The following is a 26,934-nucleotide window of genomic DNA, read 5'->3' on the forward strand; positions in this document are numbered from 1 at the left end:
CCGAGAGGCCAGGTGGCGGTAAGGAGGCTCCGCCCCCGGCTCCGGGCCCGCCCCCGGCTCCACCTCCTCCCCCTCTTCCCACCCACCCCCAACCGCAGCTCATCCTCGAGGGCGGAGAGAGGTGGCATTTGAGTCCTCCGGTATCCCAGCAGGCAGTGCAGCCTAGAGACGCTGACAAAGGAGCGGAGGGGCAGTCGCAGCTGCTTTCCGAGGAGCCGGGGTTGCCGAGGTGAGAGTCCCCCCCGCCGTCCCGTCACCCACTTCCTCCGACTTCGGGAAGACGTGGAAGTTACGTTGCCGAGAGACCCCGCGCGCAGAATGAGCCGTCCCCAGCCCCCGAGCTCGGCTCTGTGACTGACGGCGGGGCTCGGCGGCGCCGGGCTGCGGGTGGGAGGTGGGGAGCGGGCAGATGGAGCCCTTTCTGCCCCATCTCTGACTGTCAGCTGCCCCGCCGCCCGCGGAGCCCGGCCCCAGGGTCCGGCCGGCCCGTGCGTGCCTTTCCCGTGCCCGGGCGGCGGCAGCAGGCTCGGGATCCTCCCGGTGCCCGCCCGGCAGAGTTCGGTCGCCCCGGGGATGAGACTCCAGGGACAACTCTTTGGCGGATGTGGCGAGGAGGGCTAGGGAAGGGAGGCTGACTCCCCATTCGGGGTGACACCGTCCTCTCCCTAACTCCTCCTTCCCCCAACCCAGCCGGTCCCCCCCCCCCCCCCTCGGCGAGCAACTGGAAGGAAATCGGCGGGGCTGGAGCGAGGCGTCCCGGGATGGCTGGAGGGAGGTGAAAGTGGGGTGGCGAGGCAGAGAGGGAGAGCGAACGCCTTCGCGGGGTAGTGGCGGGGGGTGGCGGGGGTACGTGGCCTGCATCCGTCCCCCTTCCTGGACCTCCGCACGGATCCTGATGGTTGCACCAGCTGCTCGGCTGTAAACAGGCTCACATGACCGGTTTCACATGGAGCCGGCCGGTGTGGGGATGAAGGCTGGAAAGGCTGGGCCCCAATCAGGTGGAGCTTCAGTCCTAGGACAGACCGTTTCAGACTCCCTCTCCTGCCCTCCAGCCCTTATTCAGTGTTCTGCGGTTTCCCCTCTGGGTAAAGTAACTGACAATCTGCCCTCTCGGGACTAAAGTTGCTTTTCTGCCCCAGTAGAAGCCAAGAGACCTCACCTCGGGGAATGAGAGGGCAAAATACTAAATGAAAGCGGCCCCCCCCCTTTTTTTTTGACCGTTGAGGGAAATAAAGAGATGGACGCAGACCTGGAAAATGGGATCCTTTGGATCTTGCCTAAAAAGCAGTCCTGTTCTATCGGAATGCATTGCGTTCTTAATGTGAATTCCAGAGAGAAGGAGGAAAGTCTCCTGTTTCAGCCAGGGCACACCTGGAATTTAATATATTCTTGCTGATGGAAATCTTGTCCATGTTTCCTTTAAGTGCTTGGAAATCTGCCTATAAAATGCTATATACAGGATATTGACCAGGGAGGGGACACCAACTTCTAGATTACATATATATATGGTAGAAAGCAGTGGGAAGTTTGGAAAACAGGAAGCGGGGCCAAATGTGCCTTTCAAGTTGTTCACCTCTACATACCCGAACAGGGTAGGGTACAAGATTAAACTAGTTTCTGAAGCATTTCTGCAACTCTCAGTTACAAGGTTTACTCAAATACCAGGATATTTGAAAATATGGAGTTTCTCAAATCTGTAAGGGGTAGTGGTGATAGATTCCCTTTACATGTAATATATAATTAGATGTAATGGGCAATATTCAGTATAAAGTTACCCCTTTGTAGGTGAAGACCGAAAACAGAACAAATGGCTTATAAAATAATGCATGTTTCTCCCCCTGAATCGTTCATGCACATTTTCTTCCCCAATTTTTTATTTTTAACGGTTTTCTCCTGAAGCTTTGACATTTAATTCTTTTTTTTTTTTTTTGAGAGGGTGGGGGTGGAGGCAGAGGGAGAGAAAATCTTAAGCAGGCTCCACACCCAGCATGGAGCCCGAGGTGGGGCTTGATCTCAGGACCCTGAGATCATGACCTGAGCCGAAAATCAAGAGACGCTTAGCCACCCGAGCCACCCAGGTGCCCCTTAACTCTAATTTCTGAAAAACAATTAAGAAACTACAAGAAAAGCTTCCCCATCCTATAATAGCCCAATACAGTAAGTAATTTGCTACTTTTTTTCTGTTTTTAAAAATGTTTAAGATGAAAAATAGAGGAATTTTACATATCATCTAAAATTTAAATGGGCAGATGATCAGTGTTGCTCTGAATCTTGTTTTGCCATCTTGTAGTATTGTAGAGAATCTTGCCCTACAATAAATAGATGAAGTGATTTACTCTTTGAGGCCTTCTGTTTCCTCATCTGTAATACGAAAGTTTTGTTTAATCTCCAGGGTCCCTTATGGCTCTCAAATTCCATAAAATAGTGCAGTTTTTGATTGGGAACTACTCTTGGACAAAATAAGATGGTCAAATAAGCCAAGTTATTGGTATCAGCTGGAAGAACATGCAGTCCATAACAAGAGCTATCCAGAGTCCTAAAGAAATAGGGATTGTGCTCTGCAAAATTCTCATTAGGTAAATTAGCCATATGGGTTGACCTGGACCCCTCTCTCCTCTCAGTTAGGAAATTGAAGATTGCCTCAGCTAAATCCTGCCTCCAAAATTAGAAAGAACGGTTCACACCCGACTTTCTTGACCTTTAGGGCATTGTACAGCGTGGTTCTTCATCCCAGCTTCTTCCAGAATTAAGTGGGCTGTGTGATCAGTGATGAAGTTAGGATGAAAAGAAGGCTCTAGCAGGGTCTCACCTTGGCAGTGCCTTGGTTACATAGATCCCCAGAACCAATGGCCTTTTTCAGCTTTGCAGCGTTTGAGATTTAATTTTGCCAGCACATCCCAAAATTGGCAGTCTCAAGGATTGATTCACGCTAACCAAACTTACAAAAGATTTTTATGTTAATATATGAACACCAGTTGACTAACTTCCCGTGAGAAGTTGAACTGCCAAGCTGACCAAGACGACTCGTGGATAAGCCCGGGTACCCTTTGCTTTTGATGCTATGGAAACACAGACATTGTGCTCCATCTCCCCCGTTTTTTCTAGGGACTGTGTGGAACACTCCTTTCTTAAAACACCTAGTGGTTGATAACCTTCGACAAGGTTACAGCTTTTATGTGAAAACCCTTGCAGTCACACCTTCGTATGGATATATCCTAGTCACCTGATTGAATCTGGGCCACCTGTAAAACATCTCTAAAATCGGTTTCCTCTCCATTCCTCCTGCCTTCATCTAGGCCCTCACTTCATGCCACATTGATTCAAGGGTGACTTGGTTTTTCCTGTAACTCCTCTGGAGCCCGCTGTTGTGCTTAACTGGTCAGCGGCAACCCGATTCCTACTCCAGATCTTATCCAGTCCGTTCTCCGCTTAAGACCCTTGAGAGGGGGTGCCTGGGTGGCTCAGTCGTTAAGGCGTCTGCCTTCGGCTTGGGTCATGATCCCAGAGTCCTGGGATCGAGCCCCGCATCGGGCTCCCTGCTCAGCCAGGAGCCTGCTTCTCCCTCTCCTGCTCCCCCTGCTTGTGTTCTCTCTCTAGCTGTCTCTCTCTCTGTGTCAAGTAAATAAATAAAAATCTTAAAAAAAAAAAAAGACCCTTCAGAGGTTGCCCATCACCCGAAGTAGTGGTTCTCAAAGTGCAGTATGCATTTGAATCATCTGGAGGGCGTATGAAAACAGAGGTGACTGGGCCCCAACCCCAGGATTTCTGGGGCAGCAGGTCTGGCCTGGGACCCAAGAATTGGCTTTTCTAGCAAGTTCCCAGGTGAAGCTGCTGCTGCTGGTCCGGTACCACATTTTGAGAACCACTGGCACCCAGAAGCAAGTCTCCACCCCCGAACTTGGCTTACAGGATTTTTCACCATCTCCCGCCACTCCTCCATACAGGCTATTTTTTAACCATGTGCTGTGCCAAAGCTCATCTTAAGAATCCCTTTCATGCTTCTACACATCTTCCTGGAATTCACCCCCCTCTCCACTCCTACTGCAAACTCCTATTTAAGGCAGCCTGGCACTTTCTTTATGCTCCTAGAGCTTTTTTATCTACCAGCATTTTAACACTTGTCACATCATATCCTAATTACCATGTATATCTGTTTTTCCTGCTAGACTGAATTTTTCAAGGGCTGAGACAGTGTTTTCATCTTTTCTCCATATTCCTCAGCACCGGGCCTAGCACATAATAGGTGCTCAGTTAATGTTCCATGAATGAACTTGTGATTCTAAAACTCTGGAGAGGGCCATAGGTAGCAACATATGTATTTATTTTTTTAAAGATTTTATTTGTCAGAGAGCACAAGCAGGGGGAGCAGCAGGCAGAGGGAGAAGCAGGCTACCCGCTGAGCAGGGAGACTGACATGGGGCTCGATCCCAGGACCCTGGGATCATGACCTGAGCCGAAGGCAGATGGTTAACCGACTGAGCCACCCAGGCGCCCCACAATATATGTATTTCATATAATGAATTCATACGGATTTTGCTTTGAGAATCGCACATCTCGAAATACCTTCAAATACCTTGAAATACATTGAGATATTGTAAAACAAAGATGGGAAATAACTAGTTTTAAGAAAAATGCTTTTAAAACTGATGCTGCTGGAGGGCATCCTTATTTTTTTTAAATCTTAAAATGTACTCAACTTTTCCATCTTGAATAGAAAATAGCCTGTCATCACATTATTTATAGCCGTTCAGTCCCATTGGTAAGACATCACATTACACGAAAAACCTAGAAAATGTGTGGAAACCAAATGGCCTAATACTGCACAATGAATGATTGAACCTATAAAGTGGACATTAGAACATGGCTTGTGAAAGACTTGACTTTATTTTTTTTTTTAAGATTTTATTTATTTATTTGACAGAGACAGAGAGGGAACACAAGCAGGGGGAGTGGGAGAGGGAGAAGCAGGCTTCCTGTGGAGCAGGGAGCCGACGTGGGGCTCGATCCCAGGACCCCGGGATCATGACCTGAGCCAAAGGCAGACGCTTAACCGACTGAGCCACCCAGGTGTCCCCGAAACACTTGACTTTAGGAATATACCAGCCATTAAAAATCCTGAGAGACAATACTGGAGATTTAAAGAGGAAGAGAGCAGAGCTGATGAAATGGGAAGGAAAGAAGAGGTTTGAATAACAGACTAAAGCAGAAGAACTTAATTGCTCTTAACTGTTTAGTATTTCACTGGCCATTGGCAGACCACACCAAGTATGGAGGAAGGAGATAGATAGTCTTTGTGCCCAGATAAAAGGGAGCTGGCCCGGAGGTGGAGCTGGGAACCCTAATCGGAGTAAAGACAAGAAGCAGGGAGAGGCGGTAAGGAGCGGGTGCACTGTGGCCCAGCAGATGGGTTTCTGGGGAATCTGGACTTGGGATAATCCTTAGCTGTTTCAAGCTTGAAACCACTTCAGCACAGGAATCCCTAAGGACCACTTATTTCATTTGATTTTTCTCGCAGCCTCCTCTTTCCAAAAATAAAGGGGGGGGAGGGTAAATGACAATATGCTTTTAAAGTGGTTTCTGTTTTAAATCTCCATTTTGAATCTGTGGTGAGCAAAGGTATTGAAACTCTCATTTATCTCAGAGTCTGATCTTTCCCTTCTTGTCAGTCTAAAGTGAGGAAAACAGAAAATGATCACACTTTAGGGTACTGGTCTCCCTGGACTGATGGTGGAAGCGTGAGGACTTCATGTGTTTAGGCGAGTGTGTGTGTGTGTGCGCGCGTGCGCGCGCACGCGTGTGAGAGAGAGTAGTTTGCAAACTGGTCACAAGGTGGTGTACACACATAAGGTTTTCTTTCCAAATTTCATTCACGATTGCATTTCTGTGCCTTTGGTACAGAGGGAAAGGACAAGGCAGCTCCCGAGTCACCAGCCGCACTGCTTCCCTGTGACGTCGGGGCTACCTTGGAGCCTAGTTGGGCACTGAGGAGCCAGGGCTAATGATGAGAGGGAAACGGAGAGGGGTGGGGAGAGGCAGCCGGGAGTGCGGATTCTCTGTCCTCCACTTACCCCAACCCACGGTAAGCAGCTGCCATAGATTGGCTGTTCTTTTAAGTGGGATCCTTTCCCTGTCTTTTATGGACAAAGTGTGTTCGGCCATGAGGAAGAGGAATGTCCCTTGATGGAGGAAACCGTTATTAGTAAACACCTGTAGGCAAGCTGGTAAGTTCAGTATCTGCTAAGTGCCTAATACCGAGCTTGGGTCTATGTAGGATGAGGGGGAAAAAAAAAAACCCTACGGAAAAACAATATGGCATTATGCTTGAAGTTTGGGGAGTCCAAATTAACCCACACAAAACAAATGTCAGAATATTCAATCAATACAGTAAGTACATTAAAAGGTAATGTAATAAAGTCAGTGAGATCATGTAGATCAGAGAAGTAGAGGAAGACCACAAGGAGGGGAAATTTGAAGGCAGCTTTGAAGAATGAGGAACATTTTGGTGTCCAGAGAGGTAGACTACAGAATAAACCTTGGTTACTAATGCTCTCATGGATAGTTACCAACGACAGCCATAGGTCCTGGTTCATAATCAGGAAAAGAAAGCATGCCCAACTTAGTTAAGTGAAACTGTCTCTCAATTGTTTTTCTTTATAAAACTGAAAAGGAAACACATGTATCAAGACTTGAATTTTGGATCATCCTTTGAGAACTCTTCTGGAGAAGCAGGGAACTTTCTAGAGATGAGGGCATGTGTGACAATGTGACAGTGAGCATCAGAGGCAGGACTTTTGAAATGAGACACAGAGGAGACGGAACCATTTAGGAAAGTGTGAGTCTGGAGACCAGAGATCTGCCACCAGCACCTTGTGTGACCTTGGGTAAGTCCTTTAACTATGCTGGGCCTGCTTTCCTCAGAGGTAAAATGAGAAGGGCTGGGAGCTCACATTCTTTGACTTTGTGTGTGTTTGACTTTTGGAAAGCAACCTCATAAACCGATTTGGAGTCAGGTTTTACCGGCTTAGTATATAATCTTTCCCCAGAATTTTTTCACTTTATCATTTTGCAGTGTGGACGGGAGGAAAGAGAAAGTGTTAGTCGCTGGAAAACCATCAATTAGAGGCAGGTGTTCCACTTCATTATGTTGGTTGGCAGAATCTCTGATACTGCTCTGGTGACCTGGTGCTAATTCCCCCCTAATTTCCATTGGTCGGAGTTCAGGAGGCAATTTATATCTTAGCCAAGATAAGTGAGAAATGGGAACAGGGATACAAAAAGAAAGAATAAACTGCTAAAAACCGATGAAACACTTCTTAAACACTGATTGGGAGATAGACAAGCCTATTTATTGACAGTTCCTGGGGAAAAGCGTTCATATTCAACTCGTCAAGAGAAAGCTTCAAAATGAAAAGAATAAGAATTCTACTAAACCATTATGTAAAGCTAGCGAAATTTCTACTCTGACTTGTTGTGCCAACGAACTTCCCCTTAAGGTTGGAAGAGTTTAGTGCTTGTTCTGTGTGGTTACTTTTGACTTCCCAGTCAGATTTATAAACCGTGTCATACTCCTTTATAACAAAAAGTTGCACATTTCCCTCAGTTTGCAAGCCCTCTTAAACCTTTTTTCTCACTGGAATGAGCTTCTGTTGCGTCTAAAATGATTTTAAAGAATTGAAATCATGACATTTAACACATTGTTTAAGGCTCTCCATCTTATTAAAGGATCATGAATTGGAAAGTGCAATTAACAGATTTTTCACACATTGTTTCTAAATTCCTTCTTTAGTTTCAAAACTGGCACCTTTTCCAAATTAGGCCCTGGAGGAGTTGTTGTTTAATTTGACTTAAACACACCCCCCCCCCCCAACACACACACGCACGCACGCAAACTTTTGAAGAGGTGTTCATAGGGTTCAGAATTCAAAAGATAGAAGATGGAAAAAGGTATCCAGAGGAAACTGCCCTTCCACCCCTGTCCCTAGCTGCTCGGGTAGTTTCTCCAGGGGCAGCCCTGGCTATCCTTCCAAAGATCTTTTACCCAGAGTGGGGAAGCCTCCCTCTCCCACACAGATGGTGGCACACTCTCTACTCTGCATTGTACCTTGCTTTTCTCACTTAATACTGCACTTGACGGTCAGTCCGTACCTCCACGACACAGAGGGCTTCCTCTTTCTTCTTGGCGGCTTCTGGGCCTCCCAGCAAATGGCTGTATCATACTTTATCTCATGACCACCCCCCCCCTTAAGGGACAGTTGGGCTGTTTCCATCTTTGACTATTGACAACAACAGCTAACCCTTGTTGAGTGCCAAGCTTTGTTCTGTGTGCCTCCCATAAATCATTTTATTTACTCCTCAGTACTGAGGATTAAAATACTTCCACGTATGTGGTTTCGCACAAGAGGAATATTTATGCCGGCTGAATTCCTAGAAGTAGAATCTCTAGATCGGAGGACGTGTGTGTTTACTTGTGGCAGGTAGAGTCCGTGTGCCAGTTTATATCCCTGTCAGCAACATTAGGAACATGCCTGGATGCTCCATGCTATCAAACTTGTTGCCTTTCGCCAGTCTGGCAAGTAATAACGTGTATTTCGGTGTAGCTTTAGTTTGTATTTCTCTTGTGAGTGAGGTTCTACCTCCCCTGGGAAGTTTAAAAACAGTTGGTCCTTTTCTGTAAAATATTGTAGCATTTGCTCATTTTTATGGTGAGTGCTTTTTCATAATAATTGGTATTTCCTCTACATCTAGTAGGGAAATCAGACCTGGCCTATGACTGAAAAAGTTCCTTTGGCTTTGCGTAGACTTTTTTTTTTTTTTTTTTGCCATGTAGCGTTTTAAGAGTTTTTCAATAGTTGAATTTATCCATATTTTTTGGTTTCTGGTTGCTAGAAAGCCTCAGATTAGAAAAGAAAAAAAGATTTCCCATGGTTTCTAGTGTTTTACGGTTTTCTTTTTCTACATTTAAAACTTGGATCCATTTGAATTTACCCTGATAAAGTTTTGGAATTTTGTAAGGAATAAGGGATAAATTCAACTTTTTTTCCCCCCTAGGTGGATAGATACCCGGTTTTACCAACATTTATTGACTAAACCGTTTTCCAGAAATCAGAGATGCTATGCCACATTTTTATTATTGTTTTTTAAGATATTTTAATTTATTCATTCAAGACACAGAGATACAGAGAGAGAGAATGTGAGCAGGGGGAGAAGCAGGCCCCCCACTGAGCAGGGAGCCTGACTTGGGGCTCAATCCCAGGACCCTGGGATCATGACCTGAGCCGAAGGCAGACGCTTAACCGACTGAGCCACCCAGGCGCCCCTAAATTCTCATCCTAACAACGTTTTAGAATGAGATGTTGAATACTATTTAGTGATGGCAAACTCGGATGTTGTGTTTCTGATAGCCAAGCTCACTAAGAAAGTAATAGAGCTAATTATTTTCTGTTGGAAAAAATATACCAAACTTCTGAGAGCACATTATCCAAATAGAAATGTGTATGGCCCTTAGCAAAAGAAAGAAATATGTGGCAAATAAAAACTCAAAATTAGAATGATTTCATCGGATGCTGTTCAGAATAATCTTAGTTTTATTGTATTACAGTGGAGAGTTAGTTAGCTGGAGTGGAAATGCTGAACTGTAGGCAGGAGGCCTGCCGACAGTATCTGTCTCTGTCTCTTCCTAATTTAATAACAACAGCAAACACTTAGAACATTGCCTGGCCTACAGTAAGTGCTAAAAGCGTTGCATGTCTTAATTAATTCAGTATATGTAATTAATAAAAAGTTTGTAATTGGTTATGAATGATACACATATTACATGGTATTACTAATAAAAATGTCAGTAGGTCCTTTCAAAAAAATAGGCCCTTTGGGAAAAAACAAAAACAAAACCCCAAACCCAACCCTGTCATGAGCTACATGCATGCTGTAATAGGAAGTAGTATGATGATCTGGGACAGCTTGTGGATTATGATCTTCCCAGCGTTGTCCCTCACCTTCACATTTCTGTGCCTTGGCATATGCTGTCCCCTAGGTCAGAATGCCCTTCCTACTGGTGTCCCCCCAACACAAAAGTATATGCCTTTTTTTTTTTTTTAAGATTTTATTTGAGAGAGACAGCGTGAGCGAGCATGAGCAAGGGGGGGGTGGAATGGGCGGTGGGGAGAAGCAGACCCCCCGCTGAGCAGGGAGCCTGATGCGGTCCTCGGCCTCGATCCCAGGACCCTGGGATCATGTCCCGAGCCGAGGGCAGATGCTTAACCATCTGAGCCACCCGGGCGCTCCTGCCTTTTTTGTTTTCTTTAGAGACTACCTCAAATGCCCTCTCCTTGCCCCTCTTCCAGGTAGAATTATTCATGTAATCTAATTCCCTAGCACTTTATATATAGTAGTATGCATTATAATAGAGGTAGCTTAAATACTGTTTTGTCCGTTAGATTTGAGTCTTTTTTTTTTTATTAGAGAGAGAGAATGAGAGAGCATGAGAGGGGGGTGTTTCAGGGGGAGAAGCAGACTCCCTGCTGAGCGGGGAGCCTGATGCGGGACTCGATCCCGGGACTCCAGGATCATGACCTGGGCCGAAGGCAGTCACTCAACCAACTGAGCCACCCAGGTGCCCGAGTCTTTTTTTTTTTTTTTTTTTTTAAGATTTTATTATTTAGAGAGCACAAGCAGGGGGAGAGGGAGAGAGAGCATCTCAAGCGGGCTCTATACTGAGCACGGAGCCCGACGCAGGGCTCGATCCCATGACCATGAGATCTTGACCTGAGCCAAAACCAAGAGTTGGTTACTCAACTGACTCTGCCACCCAGGTGCCCCGCAATTTGAGTCTTTTGAGGGCAGGGCCTGTGCATTATTCATCTTTGTATCTCTGCACAGCTCCTGACATAGTTCCTGGCTTATAACAGGTGTTCAGCTGAAAGAAAATAAAAATTTGCATACGTGATTATACAGTATCTCATTTGATAAAAGTTGGAAGGGCCTCAAGCAGAGTCGGCACACCAGCCCGATAGCTGGTAAAACCAAACAGTTTAATCTTGTGTTATATTGCTCTTTGAAGGTGTGGGAACTTGAACACAAAGTATGAAATGGTTTATGGGCTCTTTTAAAGGTGTCGTCTACAGAGTGAAAATCAGACATTTTCTGTGATCGTATTGTTTTAGTTTTTGCATTTTTAGAAGCCACATTCTTAGGATGCTAGCTAAATAAATGTTGATTAAAATGAGATTAGGAAATAAACAGCAACATCACACCTATCAGACAGACTTCTGCTAGCTACAACTATTCAGGACATATTCAGGAACCCCACAAGGAATCCAAAAGGTCTCTAAATTGGAAGAAAAGGGCTCTCCTGAAGTCTGTGTACTTGACAGAGCCACTTGAATGCCAGAGCCTACGGACTGACTTTGAACTTTCATAGAAAACTCCCAAGGACTCCTTAACGAGTTTGGATTTTCGGCTTCCTTTCAAGACCTTTTTGCTTGTCTTGGGTTTTTGGTAAAAAAAAAAAAAAAAAAAAAAGATGAACTCTCTCACCCATGCTGCCAGAAGGCACTAACTAAGGCATTGTTGAAACGAGTGTAAAAGTAAGTCTCGTGTTTTTCTCCCATAACGCATGGAAACTTAATTTTTTTATTTTTTCGCCTTTGAGAATTCTGATTAGGTCACATAAAATCAGTTGTGACAATACTTAATTTGCTCTACTTCTTAAGAAATCCGAGGTTTTATTTTTTTAATTTATTTTTAAAGATTTTATGTATTTGACAGAGAGGGAACACAAGCAGGGGGGAGTGGGAGAGGGAGAAGCAGGCTTCCCGAGGAGCAGGGAGCCCGATGCTGGGCTCGATCCCAGGACGCTGGGATCATGACCTGAGCTGAAGGCAGATGCTTAATGACTGAGCCACCCAGGCGCCCCAAGAAATCCGAGGTTTTAAAGAGTGATGGCCCTTTGATCTCACCTCCTTGAAAGAGGGTGATTAATTTGAGGTAGCAAGACTTTATTCTAGTATTTATGTAATTTATCATAGGTTGAAATCTTGAGTGTGAAAGGAGCGTGTGTAAATTTCTTTGCATAGTTTGGAACAAGCTGTGTAAGTAAGCCACGAGGAAAAGTCCAAGGGCATCTTTAAATGGTTTGGGGACCTGTTTTAATGCAAGCTGAACATTGCTTTTTGTTGGAGGGACAGCAAATGAAAACAGGTATCATTCGATTTCCTTCTCTCTTCTTCTCTTTCTAGATTGCCAAAATGCTTTGGAGTTTTTAACTAACTGACTTAAGAAAAGTCCAAAATAGATTTGAGACTGTAAAAACAGAAGCTGCAGCAAGGGGGATTCAGTGCCAATGCATCAACAAAAAAGACAGCCAGAGTTAGTGGAAGGAAATCTTCCTGTTTTTGTGTTTCCCACGGAGCTAATATTTTATGCAGATGACCAGTCAACACATAAGCAAGTGTTGACTCTGTATAATCCCTATGAGTTTGCCTTAAAGTTCAAAGGTGAGTCTCCTAGGTCTCTTTTATGGATTGTAACTAGTCCCTACTAATTGTTTACTTGTAGAAACTAATTTTTAAAAAACACTAATGGCCATTGTGACTTTTTCTTTCAGTTTTGTGTACTACTCCAAATAAGTATGTTGTCGCTGATGCTGCAGGTGCAGTAAAGCCTCAGTGTTGTGTGGATATGTAAGTCAAAATCCCTTCCTGGTAACATGTTTTTAGTGTGTTAATATTTATGTGTTTAACTTGAAAAGGATCTCATCTTGAAGCCATTCCCACTTAGGCATTTATTACATTTTGAATTTTTACTGGGAGTTGTAGTCTCTTACAATTCTTTTTTAAATTTTATTTGTTGTTTTTTAAAGGTTATTTATTTGAGAGTGAGAGTGAGCGCACATGGTGGGGGGGTGCGGCGGGAGCAGAGGGAGAAGCAGACCCCGCGATAGATCATGACCTGAGCGGAAGGCAGATGATTAGCCGACTGAGCCACCCAGGCGTCCCAATCCCTCACAATTCTTAAGAAGCCCCTAAGATTCTAAACAGGTCGACCAAATCCTTAGTAATATTTCACGATGCTGGAGCTGATGTGTGTGTTAATATTTCCATGAACATCTCCTCAATTGTTGTGCTTGTAGTTATCGCGGGGTCGCTTATGAAGGTCAAGTTCTAACTCATTCCTTTAAATTTCCCTAGCTATAATGGAATTTAGCTTTCTTTGGAACATCCTATTATAGTGACATTTGGGAAACTAGTAATACTACATTCACGGAACAATGGTAATATAAGTTCATCTGAAATGATTCAGCTAATAAGCCTGGAAGTTAATCTCTACAAACAGGAAGCAAGTGTGTAGCTACTCATCTGTAAAAGGTTATCTGAGTTCTTCCAGATAATTTTGTCAGAAATTAAGTGTCAGATAGATGATTGTTTGTTCAAGCTGTTCATATGTAATTTTCACTTTAGAGCTAGTGGAGACCGGATGGAGCCATTGACCAGCTCTTAATTTAAGCTACCGAGTAAACTGTATTTGTTTAAACCTTCCATGAGAGTGAGAAGCAGTTTTTTCTTCTGAATACGTTTTCATCCCTCCATATCCATAAAATGATGTATCTTTTGAGGACGTGTTTTCACAGGTTTCGTTTGATTTTCATTCAATACACAGTAAGCAAGGACTGTTCCAAAGAAATGTAGTCTCTTGCCAAATAAATGTGTTATCTTTGACCTAATTGGTTTGTGTTCTCTATTAAGAATGAGGTAAGATAAATGGAATTGTAGATCGCTCTTGTAAAATTGCAAGTGCTTTATACTCTTTTCAGAGGAAGACAGAAGTGTATTGTTAGCCTTCTGTTGCATTGGTCATACTGGTTACTTATTCAGTTGCTTGTTTTTACCTGTGTGCACGGACTTTCAGTTTTGAGTCTAGGTGAGGTTTGTTGCTTGCACAATAAATAAGTGGCAGTAGAAACCCACGAGACTTTGGTGAGGAAGAAAGTATTTCATATATCCTATTCAGTAACTATGGCTGCCCGCAGAGCTCAAGGGGGGAATAATGTCCTTGCTAAAAGGAATTTTCTTTACCTATCGTTCTTTTACTTCAGACTTTTATTCTGCATTGTAGAGTATGTGTTTTCATCAAATATTTTAGAATCACCCATTTCCTTTTCGGTTATGCTGTGACTTTTTTTTTTTTTTTTAAGCATCATTAGCAACTTTCTGTATTTGAACATTTGGTTACAGTTAGTTAATGTTCTCCTGTATGAAATCTCGGGCTGACTTCTGTTTGACAGGCCCCCAGAAACCTAAATAGCATTTATTTTTTAATGTTTTCAGTGTGATTCGTCATAGAGATGTTCAATCCTGTCACTATGGCGTAAAAGACAAGTTCCGCCTTCAAGTTTCCGAGCAAAGCCAGAGGAAGGCTTTAGGAAGGAAAGAGGTTGTGGCTCTTCTTCTCCCATCTGCCAAAGAACAACAAAAGGAAGAAGACGAAAAAAGGATAAAGGAACATTTAACCGAAAGTTTATTTTTTGAGCAGTCCTTTCAACCAGGTAGTTTTGGGGTTGCTTTTAAAGCCCGTTGGCGCTCTTAACGCATTTCTAACTGGAAAAAAGTCATCAGGGAGCTAAGAATCATGACTAGAAAAATGATCTGCCACTTTCCACCTAATTAACTACTTCAGAACGGAACCGAACTAGAGATCAGGTACCGAAAAACCGAGCAAGAGGCCTAGAGCTGGACTCGAAATGAGGAGAGAAGCTCTCGGCCGCCGAGGCTGTAAGGAGAAGGCCAAGTGTTGCTATCGCCTCTGAAATGTGTCGACCCGACAGTGCAGCCCCCCTGTACTTTCGAAGGCTAGCACAATTTGGCAATTATATACTTTTGTTTCTGTGACTTTCCCGTATCCTTTCTCATTTAATGAGTTCGAAGAAGGAGAGAGATTGTGTTTGGCAATAGGCCAAGCTTGGTGCGCTGTTCATATTATTTTGGAAAAAAAAAATCTCATTAAAGTTGAAGTTAATTAAACTAAGTAGATTATAATATCCCCTGTGGGCTATTAATTGAATCCCTCTCCATTCCTCATTTCCTTTCAGCTTAGATATTCAGAAGTGTTATGATATATTCTTTCAACATTGACACTGTCCTCATATTCAACTCTCTGGACGTCATTCCTCCTCCCTCTTAAAGTCTCATTATCTCCTTCCAACCCCATTATAAGAGGAGGAAGATAAAATTTTCCACAGAAAAACATGGAAACTTTTTGATAGTGATATATGAATGTGATAGCAGCTCTCCTTGAAATTGCAGCATTATCTATGAGGAATTAAAAACAAATCTACTTGTCATTACATTAATTCACAGGTCCCTATCAGTTTGTTCATCTTAGAGCTTAGAGTGTTTATTTGGATAACACAGGGAGTAATGCCTCTTTGATTTACTGCAGGCAGGAGTCTTCTCCATCCATGTATGGAGTGCCCAGGTTTTCTGGTGACACCGAGACTAGGGACTAGGTAGAAGCCAGTAGATTGCTTCTTCTCAGCAACTGTTACTGACCAATAGGACTAGATTTTTCATCTTTTGAAGCTGAAAGAGAGCCTCTGGTAAATGTCACTTTGATCTCCAATCAGCATTGTGGAGTTGGCTTACACATGTTTATGGAAATGCAGGATTTCTCCCTTGGAGATACCTCCTCTAGAATAAGAAAAGTCACATAATGACTCTTTGGTTTTTGATGTTCAATTCATAATTTAAAGGAAAACGGCCATCGGCTCATTTCTGTATTTAACAGACCAGTTTAATAGCCCCCCCCAAATAATAAGGATTAAAAGTTTTCTTTTTTTCCCCTTTATTTTAAAACTTATTAGAATTCAGGTGAAAATCATCCTAAAAGCCTAAATAATTACAGTGTGTATTAATTGTGCATTTCATTCTTATTTTTCCTTGGACAGTGAACCTTTGGTATCTGAAGCATATTAGAGAATTCTTCTAATTGTAAAATCCCAAAGTAGATAAATGAAGGAGGTGATTTCTGTTTTGGGGGAAAAAAAAAAAAAACTCTAAGCCATCCATGTCAGGAAGCCCAATGAAGACAAGCACCTTATTTGTCTAGTTAACTCTCATGTCCTTGGCCACGAGCAGAATGCCCAGCACAGAGTAGTGTGTGCATGGGTTTCACTAGGAGGGCTGGACTTCTCATCCAGTGGGGTGTGTTGGATTGGTTTGCTTTGTCTCACAAGGTTTCCATGGCTCTTGCCACTCTTCAGAGCAAGGAGCAACAACACCACAGTAGAGCCCCGTATGAAGTCCTGGCCGACAGGTCCAGTTTGCAAGCAGTTCCCCCCACGTTCCTAATAACGTGGTAGGAAACTGAGGAAAGTTTTCTTCTTTAATAGTGTATAATGGTGCCTGATTTAGTCCATGTGGACAAAGTGATATTTTTCACTTGTTTATTAAATGAATAGTAAATTACGTGTGGTTTCCAGTATGTAAAATTCTATGGCTTTTCATTAAGTGTCTCTGACCTCAAATGTTGAAACGAATCGAGATTGTTTGGGGGGAGGTTTTAAAATGTCATTATTTTTGCACATCTTTAGCTTAGAGAAATGATTATTAGACATATTCCAAGTGCAACAGTGTCGTGAGGCTCTGTGAACCAGCCAGAAAATGGTCAGAGGCTAGATCATGAAAGATGCAGATTTTATAAATGTGTTTTTATAAGTGTATCAAAAGGCAGGAAAATGAGAAATTTCTTCTCAAGTTGATTGTACCTTTAAAAGACATAGCAGTAGCAAATTCATAAAGGAAAACAGCACCTACAATCCCACACACTTAACAAATCTACTTACATAAGTGTTCTGTGTTATTTTCCAGACCTTGTCTATGTGCATAAGTACATTCATATATATATATATATTTTTTTTCATTTAACAGAAATTTAAGAGAAACCCACAAAGCATACTTTAACAAAATACCAAAGCCCAGGTTATTAAAAAGATGTTTTGAAAAGATGCAGCTGCATCTTGGTGGGTTTGTCTTAATTACATTGCTAATGAACTGCTACGTCTATGCAATGTTTTGAGTCCGTGCCCTCTGGCTTAAGAAAATTACACTCTTTATTATTGTTTATAATAATAAAAGATTGAAAATGACCTAAAAGTCCATCAACTGGGGATTGGATTAAATTATGAATATTCATAAGATGGGATGCCAGGTAGCCATTTATTTCCAAGGATCTGATAGAATGACAGATGCTTATACATTGACATAGAAAGAGGCTCATATATATATTTCAGAGAGGAAAGAACAGTTACAGAACGGTATGCATATTATGGTCTCATTTATGTTAAAAAAATTTTTTTTACATGTTTATGTGGGTATTTATAAACTCTGAAAGGATCTGTACCAAGCTGTTAACAGTGTTCTCTCTAGGAGGGTGAGACTGATCAGGAACCTCTATGTTTTCTATAGCTCTATAAAATTTTTACAACAATCTTGTAGTATCAGAAGAAAAGCCATTTCCACTTTGAAAAATTGCAAGCATCTATGCAAATGTCTTTGGAATTTCTCTAAATACTAAAAATTCCTTGAAATTATCTTTATTGTGGGTTTCAGCCAGCGGTGTAGTAGGTCATAAATAAATGTTTGCCTTGAAAGCTTATCTCTGCAGCAAATATAAATACAAAGATACTTCATTTACTAACTAAAAATAAGACTTGTTTTTAGGTATTTATGCTGTTGTTTCGTCTCAAGCAATAATCACTATAAAATTTGAATTTGTTTTCACCCATCTGGCTTTGGCAAGGCTCAATTAAACTTCGCACAACAGCTAAGGTATTAATAATTTAGAAAAGCTGCATTTAATAATAAAATGAACAGTGTTATTTCATTAATAAAACACAAGATTGTGTTGCTGTTGGCTATTCCTTTTAATGAAAGAAGGGTGGTGGGAAAAGCTCTATGACAGAAGATACTGTTACCAGGTTTCTTAAAAATATGGGTATGAATATTACACACATACAGCAAAGCACTGCTAATGTTTTTTAGATTTTCTTTTATTGTAGTAAGAACACTTAACTCACAAATGTTTAAGTGTACAATACAGTATTCGCTGTAGGCACAGTGTTGTACAGTAGAGCTCTAGAACTTACTCATCTTGCTTAATTGAGACATTATGCCCATGATTAGTAACTCCCATTTATTTTTTTTGGAAGATTTTATTTTATTTTTTTAAGATTCCAGTTATTAGAGAACATGAGCAGGGAGGAGCGGGGCAGAGGCAGAGGGAGAAGCAGGCTCTCTGCTGAGCAGGGAGCCTGACACGGGGCTCGATCCCAGGACCCCGGGATCATGACCCGAGCCGAAGGCAGACGCTTAACTGACTGAGCCACCCAGGCACCCCAGTAACTCCCATTTTAAACACACCCCCAATCCCTAGTTACCACCGTTCTACTCTCTGATTCTGAGTTGGACTGTGTTTTAGATACCTCATGTAAGTGCAATCATGCAGTATTTGTCCTGCTGTGACTGGTTTATTTCATGTAGCATAATACTTGCTAGGTATTGTTTCTGCTTCCTTGGCTGTAAATGGGATAGAGCAGAGGACAAGAATTTTCACAGGTAGCTTTTTAAAAAGATTTTATTGAGAGAGCGAGAGGGAGAGAGCACGAGCAGGGGGGGAGAGGGGCAGAGGAAGAGGGAGGAGCAGAAGCAGACTGCCTGCTGAGCAGGGAGCCCGACGCGGGGTTCGATCCTAGGGCCCCGGGATCATGACCTGAGCCAAAGGTAGACGCTTCACCGACTTGAGCTGAGCCCCCCCAGGCGCCCCCACAGGTAGCTTTAAAACACTCATGTAGTGCTTTGCTGCTGCTTTTACTGTTTTCAAAAATGGTAGCAGGATGCTACAGTTATGAGGACCAAACCTGTCTACCTAAGATACTCTCAGAAGGCAGTGGGCTCCAGAATGGAGTGAGAGACACAAGCCATCCATTGGGGTACAGGAAGAAAATATCAGAACTTCAATTTCTATTTCTAGCCCATTCTTTAAAAATTCTGTTGGTATATTTTATAAACACATAGAGACGATGCATGCTTGACCACTTTCTACTCATTAGGGTGAGGCGGGGGTGGGTAAGGATGGTGACCTTTCAGTAGGAACTTACTACCTCACAATGCCGTTTCAACATTCCATTTCTGTAACGACTCAGAGACATTATGGGCTTCCAGATAAGTCCAGCAGATACGTCCCTATGGCATGGAAATGATGGGCAAAGAGTCAGAAGTAAGACAAAACCAGCATCCTGGTGAGTGGTAGACCGTCTGTGCGAATGAACTTTGGTCTTGGGGCATTTTTAGAAGCAAGCTCAGGAATTGTTGTCTTTTTACAGAGAACAGAGCTGTGTCCTCGGGACCTAGCTTCCTAACTGTCTTCCTGGGAGTGGTGTGCATTGCAGCTTTGATGCTTCCCACACTGGGGGATGCGGGATCGCTGGTGCCCCTCTACCTCCACTTAAGTGTGAATCAGAAGTTAGTGGCCGCTTATATCTTGGGTAAGTGCTCCAAAGCTGCGCGTGGGGTGTGTGTGTGTGCGGAGGTGGTGGTTGTGGCCTTAGATGTGTAAGGGGCCATGGTGCTCGTGCTGCTTTAATTTTTTTTTTTTGATAGAAAAACAGGTAAGATTGCTTCAAAAGCATGTGTTGAGGTAAAGTGCATTTTAAGATTTAATGTTTTGGCTTACATTTTGTTTTTTTTTTTTTCCCTTTTTAAGTTTATGTAAGTCCTCTTTACACGCGTGGGGGCTCAAACTCACGACCCCAAGATCGACAGTCCCATGCTTTACTGACTAAGCTAGCCAGGTGCCCCGACGATGAGTTCTTTGTAGCTGATTGATCCAGCACCTAATGCTATATTCAGTTGTTTTCATTTTGCTGACTTGCGATGGTATAAAACAGGTCTAAAATGTAAGATGTGTATATTGCCCCATCCAGCATTTCTACTTCTAGGAACTGATCCCAGGGAAACCCTTAGACAAAGTGCATACAGTGATAAAGGTGAACAATGCAGCCTTGTTTAACACTGTGAACCTTTCTCTTTAAACCAGTTCCCAGATTTCCTGTTAAGTCATTCTTTCAGTCACCCTGGCTTGAAATCTTATAATTAGTTTAACTGAACAAACAGTTCCTCAGTCCCTGCCATGTGTCAGGGATTAGGGATCCAGTCACGACTGTCTTCATAGTCTCCTGGCACCTCTTCCGAGAGGCCAACTCTTTTCAGTACTCTCTCAGTACTCCTTGGTATGCTCTCTTTTTTGATCTTTATTTTTTTAAAGATCTTATTTATTTGACAGAGAGCGCGCACGAGCAGGGGGGACGGGCAGAGGGAGAGGGAGAAGCAGGCTCCCCGCCGAGCAGGGAGCCCGACGCGGGGCTCGATCCCAGGACCCCGGGATCATGGCCTGAGCGGAAGGCAGACGCTTCACCGACTGAGCCACCCAGGCGCCCCTGTGCTCCCTTTAAGTTTCAAAATTGTCCTCTCGGTTCGGCTTCCTGCCTTCTATCTGTGTCCCTTCTCTTCCCATCCCCGTCCCCCCCCCCCCCCCCGCAACCCGTTATTTTAACCCGCCAAATGCCCCATTGCCTTGCTGTCAGATGGATTTCCATTCTGGTTTGGTTTCACCCCTGCCACTCCCTGCCCGGGAGCCATCAAGGACCCCCCAGAGCCCACAGAAAGAAGTAGGACTCCGTAGTTGGGCCTCCGAGGCTCTCCACCCTGAGACCTCTTTGAGCCAGTCTCGTCCAGCTGATTGCCTGTCTAAGTCCTTGATCCCAGCCTGTGAGGTTAGTCCCGAAAAGCTCATCGAAGAGTCTGGTCAGCCCCCTTGTCCCCACTTTGCCGTCCCTGCACCTGAAATGCCTGCTGATCTCCTTGTTCCTTACCATTCCTGTCCACCTCTTAGGCTTATTTCAGCTTTACCTCTGGGGCATCTTTTCTGACCTGCCCTGGTCCTACGGGATTGTTCTCCCCTCTCTGTGCTTTGTCCCTCACCACTTTTTTTTTTTTTTAACCACTTATTTAGGACCGAGCATATTCTTACATTATTAAATTTTTATGGTTTCATGTGTGGAGTCTCTTCAAAAGAGACAAGCCCAGCAGGAATACTATGCTTCTGTGTCTTTGTGGTCCTAGAGTCCTGGGATACAAATAGGCTCGACACGTTTTTGTTGATGAAGTTGGCCGGCTTTCCTGACACTTTAAAATGCCACGTCTGCTGTTCTTATAGCTGATGGGACTGGATAAAGTGGGAGGGATATTTAATAGTTAAAAAATTAGCTATGGCCAGACATTAGTGATTTAATTAAATCTATCCAGTGACTGCCCATTGCTGTAAATTGGATTTCTTCTGTATAATATCAACTAAATTCAAACTGACTTTGGATTCTTGGTGGAGTGCCTGTCTCTGTGCTGTATTTTATTTGCTCCTTGAGATCTAAACAATGGCTTATTGAATGGAAGACTTTGTAAAATGCATGGCTTTAACTGTTCTCCACTTTTTTTTCTTTCAGGTCTCATCACAGTGGCTATACTTAGAACATGAGCAAGGAATTCAGTTGACTTCTGAAGTAAATTTATCTCGCAAATATGAATGTGGACTGCCTTTTATCTCGCTTTCACTCCATTAACATGCTACAAACTATTGAATGATTTACAGTAATTGCAAAAGTATAATATATATTTTAAATTACTCTATAATTTTATTGGAAGGACTCCAATACATTATGTTACAGACAGCAAGGATGCTTCTGAGTGACGCCTAGGAAATTATTTGAAGAATCTTTTTATATCTAAAGCTATTGTGCAAAAGACTTTAACTAAAACACCTATTTTCTCATTTTTTTTTTCTAATTCACTTTGATTCTTAAGGTCATATGTCCTTCCAAGTGAAAGGCCTGAAAGAGCGAACTGACCAGCCTAAACATGAAATGACATTTATTTCCCTAACTACAAACAGCAATGTTACTATGTCAACGATACCTTGTCCTCTGTCATTATCAGCAGTTGCCATGGTGTTTTTAAAAATAAGTGTTACAGTTAATGCGTGGAGGGTAAAAAAAAAAAAAAAAAAGGAAGGAAAAGCATAAAGTATGGAGGGAGCACGCTTGGGATCTCCCAGAAGACCAGACATATTTAATTCATATGCTGAACTACAGGGTAGGTAGTTCTGGGGTTTTCTTTAACACTCCTAGAAGTAGCATGACTTCTCTGTTTGGTCTAAGAATTTGAAAGGAAGGTAGCATTTGTTTAGTTATTTGGTTCACCCTGGCTTTACCTCTGGATCATGCTTTATGTTAATAGGAGGAGAAAAATCACTTTATCATTTCTTCCTAACCCCTTGCCTGACTGTCAGCAACTAAGCCCAGACTGGGATTACCAGATGCCAGGTGTTGTATGTAGCGATGTTTTTCACCTTTAAACTCTTAAGCCAAGTATAGGAAATCCTCGATATGTGTCTATTTTATATCCGTCACTGAGACTTTTTTTTTAAGTTTCTATTTATTAAAACAACTTTACCAAAAAAAAAAAGTCCCCAAAGCACAAATATTTACATTTCTTTATAGCTTCTTCTGATCTTTAACATATATATGCAGTTTTAACTGTTATTGTCCTAATAACTGATCTTTTGACTTAGGATTTTTATCTGAGAGCACAATGCATTGAGTCTCTTGAAAATCATCTTTCAGATCTTTTTATAGAATGAACTTATGCACTGCTACTGTAGTCTTCCCAAGGAATATACATAACCACAAAATGTATGCCTGAGGTTGGTTTTTGCAGGAAATAGTACTTTGCTTCTAAAGTGAAAGCTTTTACATATACTCTTTAATAGAAAATCCTCATTGTTTAACAATTTGGGAACGATAAATCATTAAATGGATCATGTCTGTACATTATGTAGTGACTGAAAAGCACAGAAATGTAATCTATTTTAAACTTTGTAAAAAAAAAATTATGTTTGGAGGCTATTCTTGTTTCTCTGTCCCTTTCAAGTCCTCTGTGTATGTGTGCGTGTGCATGCGTGCATATGTGTGAGTGCACGCGCATGCGTGTGTATGAGATGACACATTGTAAAGGACAAATTACTTTAAAAAAATAAATGAAAATGGAGGCCTGAGTTTCACACTGACGTACACATTTTATTCTGGTTACCTCTGAGGAACTCCGTTTTAGTCTCCTGTTTCCTAGAGCTGTCTCCTATCCCTGTGAGTTAAACAGGAAAAATAAGAAGTGAAATATATGAGCTAAAATGTCTAAGTGTCTTAATTTACCAGGGGAATTAAATTTTTGAATAGGTAATAGTCACGTGCTTCCAAAGTCAACTATAAAAAGGTATACCGGGGCGCCTGAGTTTGAGCCCCACGTTGGGCGTAGAGATGACTTTTTTAAAAAATAAAAAGGTGGGGGCGCCTGGGTGGCTCAGTTGGTTAAGCGACTGCCTTCGACTCAGGTCATGATCCTGGAGTCCCTGGATTGAGTCCCGCATCGGGCTCCCTGCTCGGCGGGGAGTCTGCTTCTCCCTCTGACCCTCTTCCCTCTCATGCTCTCTATCTCTCATTCTCTCTCTCTCTCTCTCTCTCTCTCTCAAATAAATAAATAAATAAATAAATAAATCTTAAAAATAAGGTGTACAGTAGAAAAATCAGTTTGCCTTCCCTGTCCACTCAGGTCCTTTCAAGTGACCACTGTTGTTGGTTTAAATATGGTTCCATTGTTTCTTTATCTAAATACATATTTTCATTTTTATGGTTTTATATGTAAATGGTAGCTTGTTCTGTATACTATACTGTACCCAGCTTTTTCTTTTTTTTTAATTAACATATAATGTATTATTGGCTTCAGGTAGAGGTCAGTGATTCATCAGTCTTACGTAACACCCAGTGCTCATTACCTCCCGTGCCCTCTTTAATGCCCATCCCCCAGTTACCCCATCCCCCCACCCCCCTCCCCTCCAGCAACCCTCAGTTTTGTGTCCTGTGATTAAGAGTCTCTTGTGGTTTGTCTCCCTCTCTGGTTTCATCTTGTTTCATTTTTTCCTCTCTTCCCCTAGGATCCTCTGTCTTGTTTCTCAAATTCCTCGTATCAGTGAGATCATATGATACTTGTCTTTCTCTGATGGACTTATTTCGCTTAGCATCATACCCTCCAGTTCCATCCACATCGTTGCAAACACCTAGCTTGTTTTCACTTCACACTATATCCGGGAGAATTTTCTAGATCAGTAGCTAAAGAGGATCCTCATTCTTTTTCCTAATAGCTGCCGAGTGTTTTCTTGTGTGGCGTGTAGCATAATTCACTTAGCCAGTTCCCTCCTGACCAGTTTTACCAGCACTGCCCGAGAAGTGTCTGTTCTCCCGCCGTCCCAGCAGCCGTGTGTTTCACTCATCTGATGGATGAGAAGTGGCATCTCAGCGTACTTTATTAACTCCAAAGTGAGGTGGGCCACCTCTTCATAGACTATTTGCTCATATCCTCTGTTCCCCCACCCCCTGCTCTCTGGTGGGTGGGTTGTTTTCTTCTTGGCTTGTAGGAGCATTTTGTGATAATGAGTTGCAAAGACTTCCTTCTAGCTTCTCATTTTTCTCTTGACTCTGCTTATGGTATGTTTACCATGGAAAACTTAATCTGGGGGTAGTCGAATTTATGAATCTTTGATGACTTCTGGATTTTGAACCCTAGAAAACCCCAGATCCTTCCAAGGTTACAGATCATATTTACATACATACATACACACAGACACCAGTTTGAAGGATAATCCATTTGTGGTAGCAAAAAAGTTAAAATTCAAAAACCCTAGGTTTAAATTTAAAGTTCAAAATTTTTTATGAGGGAAACTACAAGACACTTTTGGTAAACAGAAAACTAGACTTGAGCAAATGGAAAGACATCTTACCGTTCTTGGACATACAGCCTTGACATCATTAAAATTTCCCTTGTTTCTTTTTTAACAGTTTTTTTTTAAAGATTTTATTTATTTGACAGAGACACAGCGAGAGAGGGAACACAAGCAGGGGGAGCGGGGGAGGGAGAGGCAGGCTCCCCGCTGGGCAGGGGGCCTGATGTGGGGCTCGATCCCAGGACCCCGGGAGCATGACCTGAGCCAAAGGCACACGCTTAACGACTGAGCCACCCAGGCGCCCCTAATGGTTTTTTTTTTTTTTTAGGGTAGGCTCCACACCCAGTGTGGAACCCAACATGGGGCTTGAACTCAAATGACCCTGAGGTCAGGACCTGAGCTGAGGGATGCCTGGGTGGCTCAATCAGTTAAGCTTCTGCCTTCGGCTCAGGTCATGATCTCGGGGTCCTGGGATCGAGTTCCGCATCAGGTTCCTTGCTCCACGGGGAGCCTGCCTCTCCCTCTGCCTTCCGCATCCCCTGCTTGTGCTCTCTCTCTTTGACAAATAAAATCTTAAAAAAAAAAAACAAAAAACTGAGCTGAGATCAAGTCAGACACTCAACCAACTGAGCGCCCTCCAGGGGCCCCTCCATTGTTTCTAAGTTATATAAATTTAATATGGTTCCAATAAGAATACCAAGAGTTTTGGTGTCTTTTCTTAACCTAGACATGTTGATTCTAGATTCATATGGAGAAATAAGCATAGCTAGGAAAACTCTTCAAAAGAAGATTAATGGGCGAAATTCTTCCAGAAATTAAAACATTTATATAACCCCAATAATTCTAACTGTGGCCTTGGCCCATGAATAGACCAATGGAAAAGAATTGGAAGTACAGAAATAGACCCAAAGGTATCTGGGAATTTAGTAAATGCTAGAGGTGTCCTCTCAGAAAAACAATATACTGGTCAGTAAATGGCATGAAAACAACTGAATAGCCATCTAGAACAAATTGAAGTTGGACTGATGCATGCTACCAGGATAAACTCTAAATGGATCAACAACTTAAATGTAAAAAAAAAAAAAAAAAAAAGAAACCATAAAGGTGCTAGATAACAGCATGGGAAAATTTATCCCCTTATAATCTTGGAAGGGGTTTATTGTCGATGACTCAGTAGCAGTATTTCATATCAAAGACTAAATTTGTAACCAGTGTCTCTCCTAGGCAGCTTTCCTCCTCTCTGAAGTGTCTAATTTCCCCGTTTTGTAAAAGGACACCCCCCCCATGAGTTTCTCAAGTAGATTCCCAGAATCATCAAGCAGTTGGATCTTCCCTATTAGAGATTACTTAATTCAACTCACTTAAGGCCTTCCCTTTCATTTGAACCCTGTCACGTGGGGACAGGCTCTCACCCTCAAGAGCTGGGTGACCGGCAAGCGATCACAGGTCCAGTGCGTGTCGGCGCCGCGTGGATTTGCGGTCCACCCTTCAAGGCTGCGCTGGAGTCCCACCCAGAGAAGGGCTGGGCTCGCAAGCAAAGGCAAGGGTGAAGGTGCCGCGAGGTGAGACAGGTGGCTTTAAAGCACTTTCCAGGGAGACAGTCGAGACTCCGAGGGACGAGGGATGGGCCATTATTTCCTGTGTGCCACGAAGAAAGCCCTTTCCGCTGCCGTGATTCCAGGGGCTGAACGTGGGCTGCTCAGGGAAGAACTAGCCTCCCCAAGGGGCCCCGGGTATGGCAAAGTTATCAGGAACAGGGCAGAGAAATAGTTGTCACCGTGCAAGCAAATATGATTCATCGCGAAAGCAGCCAGCAAACAGGAAATGCACGGCAAGACGCATGGCAGGCACTGTAATTATTTGTCGCTGCAGGTGTTTCTGTCCCCTCGAGAAATCGTGAGGCCTGCACAATTCTGCCACCCAAGTTAACTTCAAAAAGGAGCTGGACAAAGGCAGCCTGTCAAGTTTCAGGTTTCTAGAAGGGATTCTGGAGACGAGCGTCTCTCCTGGATATTTTCACTCGGGGAACACTTGAGCGGAGTGGCGACAGGGCAGCCGCCC

At 42.9% G+C, this 26,934-nt stretch overlaps 1 protein-coding gene across 2 annotated transcripts; it reads left to right on the plus strand.

Moving 5' to 3' along the window:
• Positions 1 to 91: 91 nt before the first annotated feature.
• Positions 92 to 23,247, plus strand: MOSPD1 (motile sperm domain containing 1). 2 transcript variants are annotated; one of them, XM_027608929.1, is made up of 7 exons: positions 153 to 229; positions 6,668 to 6,881; positions 12,234 to 12,491; positions 12,602 to 12,677; positions 14,322 to 14,539; positions 19,373 to 19,534; positions 21,548 to 23,247. In XM_027608929.1, the coding sequence occupies exons 3-7, from the start codon at positions 12,338 to 12,340 to the stop codon at positions 21,577 to 21,579; spliced, it is 642 nt and encodes a 213-aa protein (XP_027464730.1). In that variant the 5' UTR covers positions 153 to 229; positions 6,668 to 6,881; positions 12,234 to 12,337; the 3' UTR covers positions 21,580 to 23,247. The 2 variants fall into 2 exon arrangements, with proteins under 2 accessions (XP_027464729.1, XP_027464730.1); XM_027608928.1 differs by lacking the exon at positions 6,668 to 6,881 and having other exon boundaries at positions 92 to 229.
• Positions 23,248 to 26,934: the final 3,687 nt, after the last annotated feature.

This window comes from Zalophus californianus, chromosome X, assembly GCF_009762305.2.
Source record: "Zalophus californianus isolate mZalCal1 chromosome X, mZalCal1.pri.v2, whole genome shotgun sequence".
In the NCBI taxonomy this organism is placed as follows: domain Eukaryota; kingdom Metazoa; phylum Chordata; class Mammalia; order Carnivora; family Otariidae; genus Zalophus; species Zalophus californianus.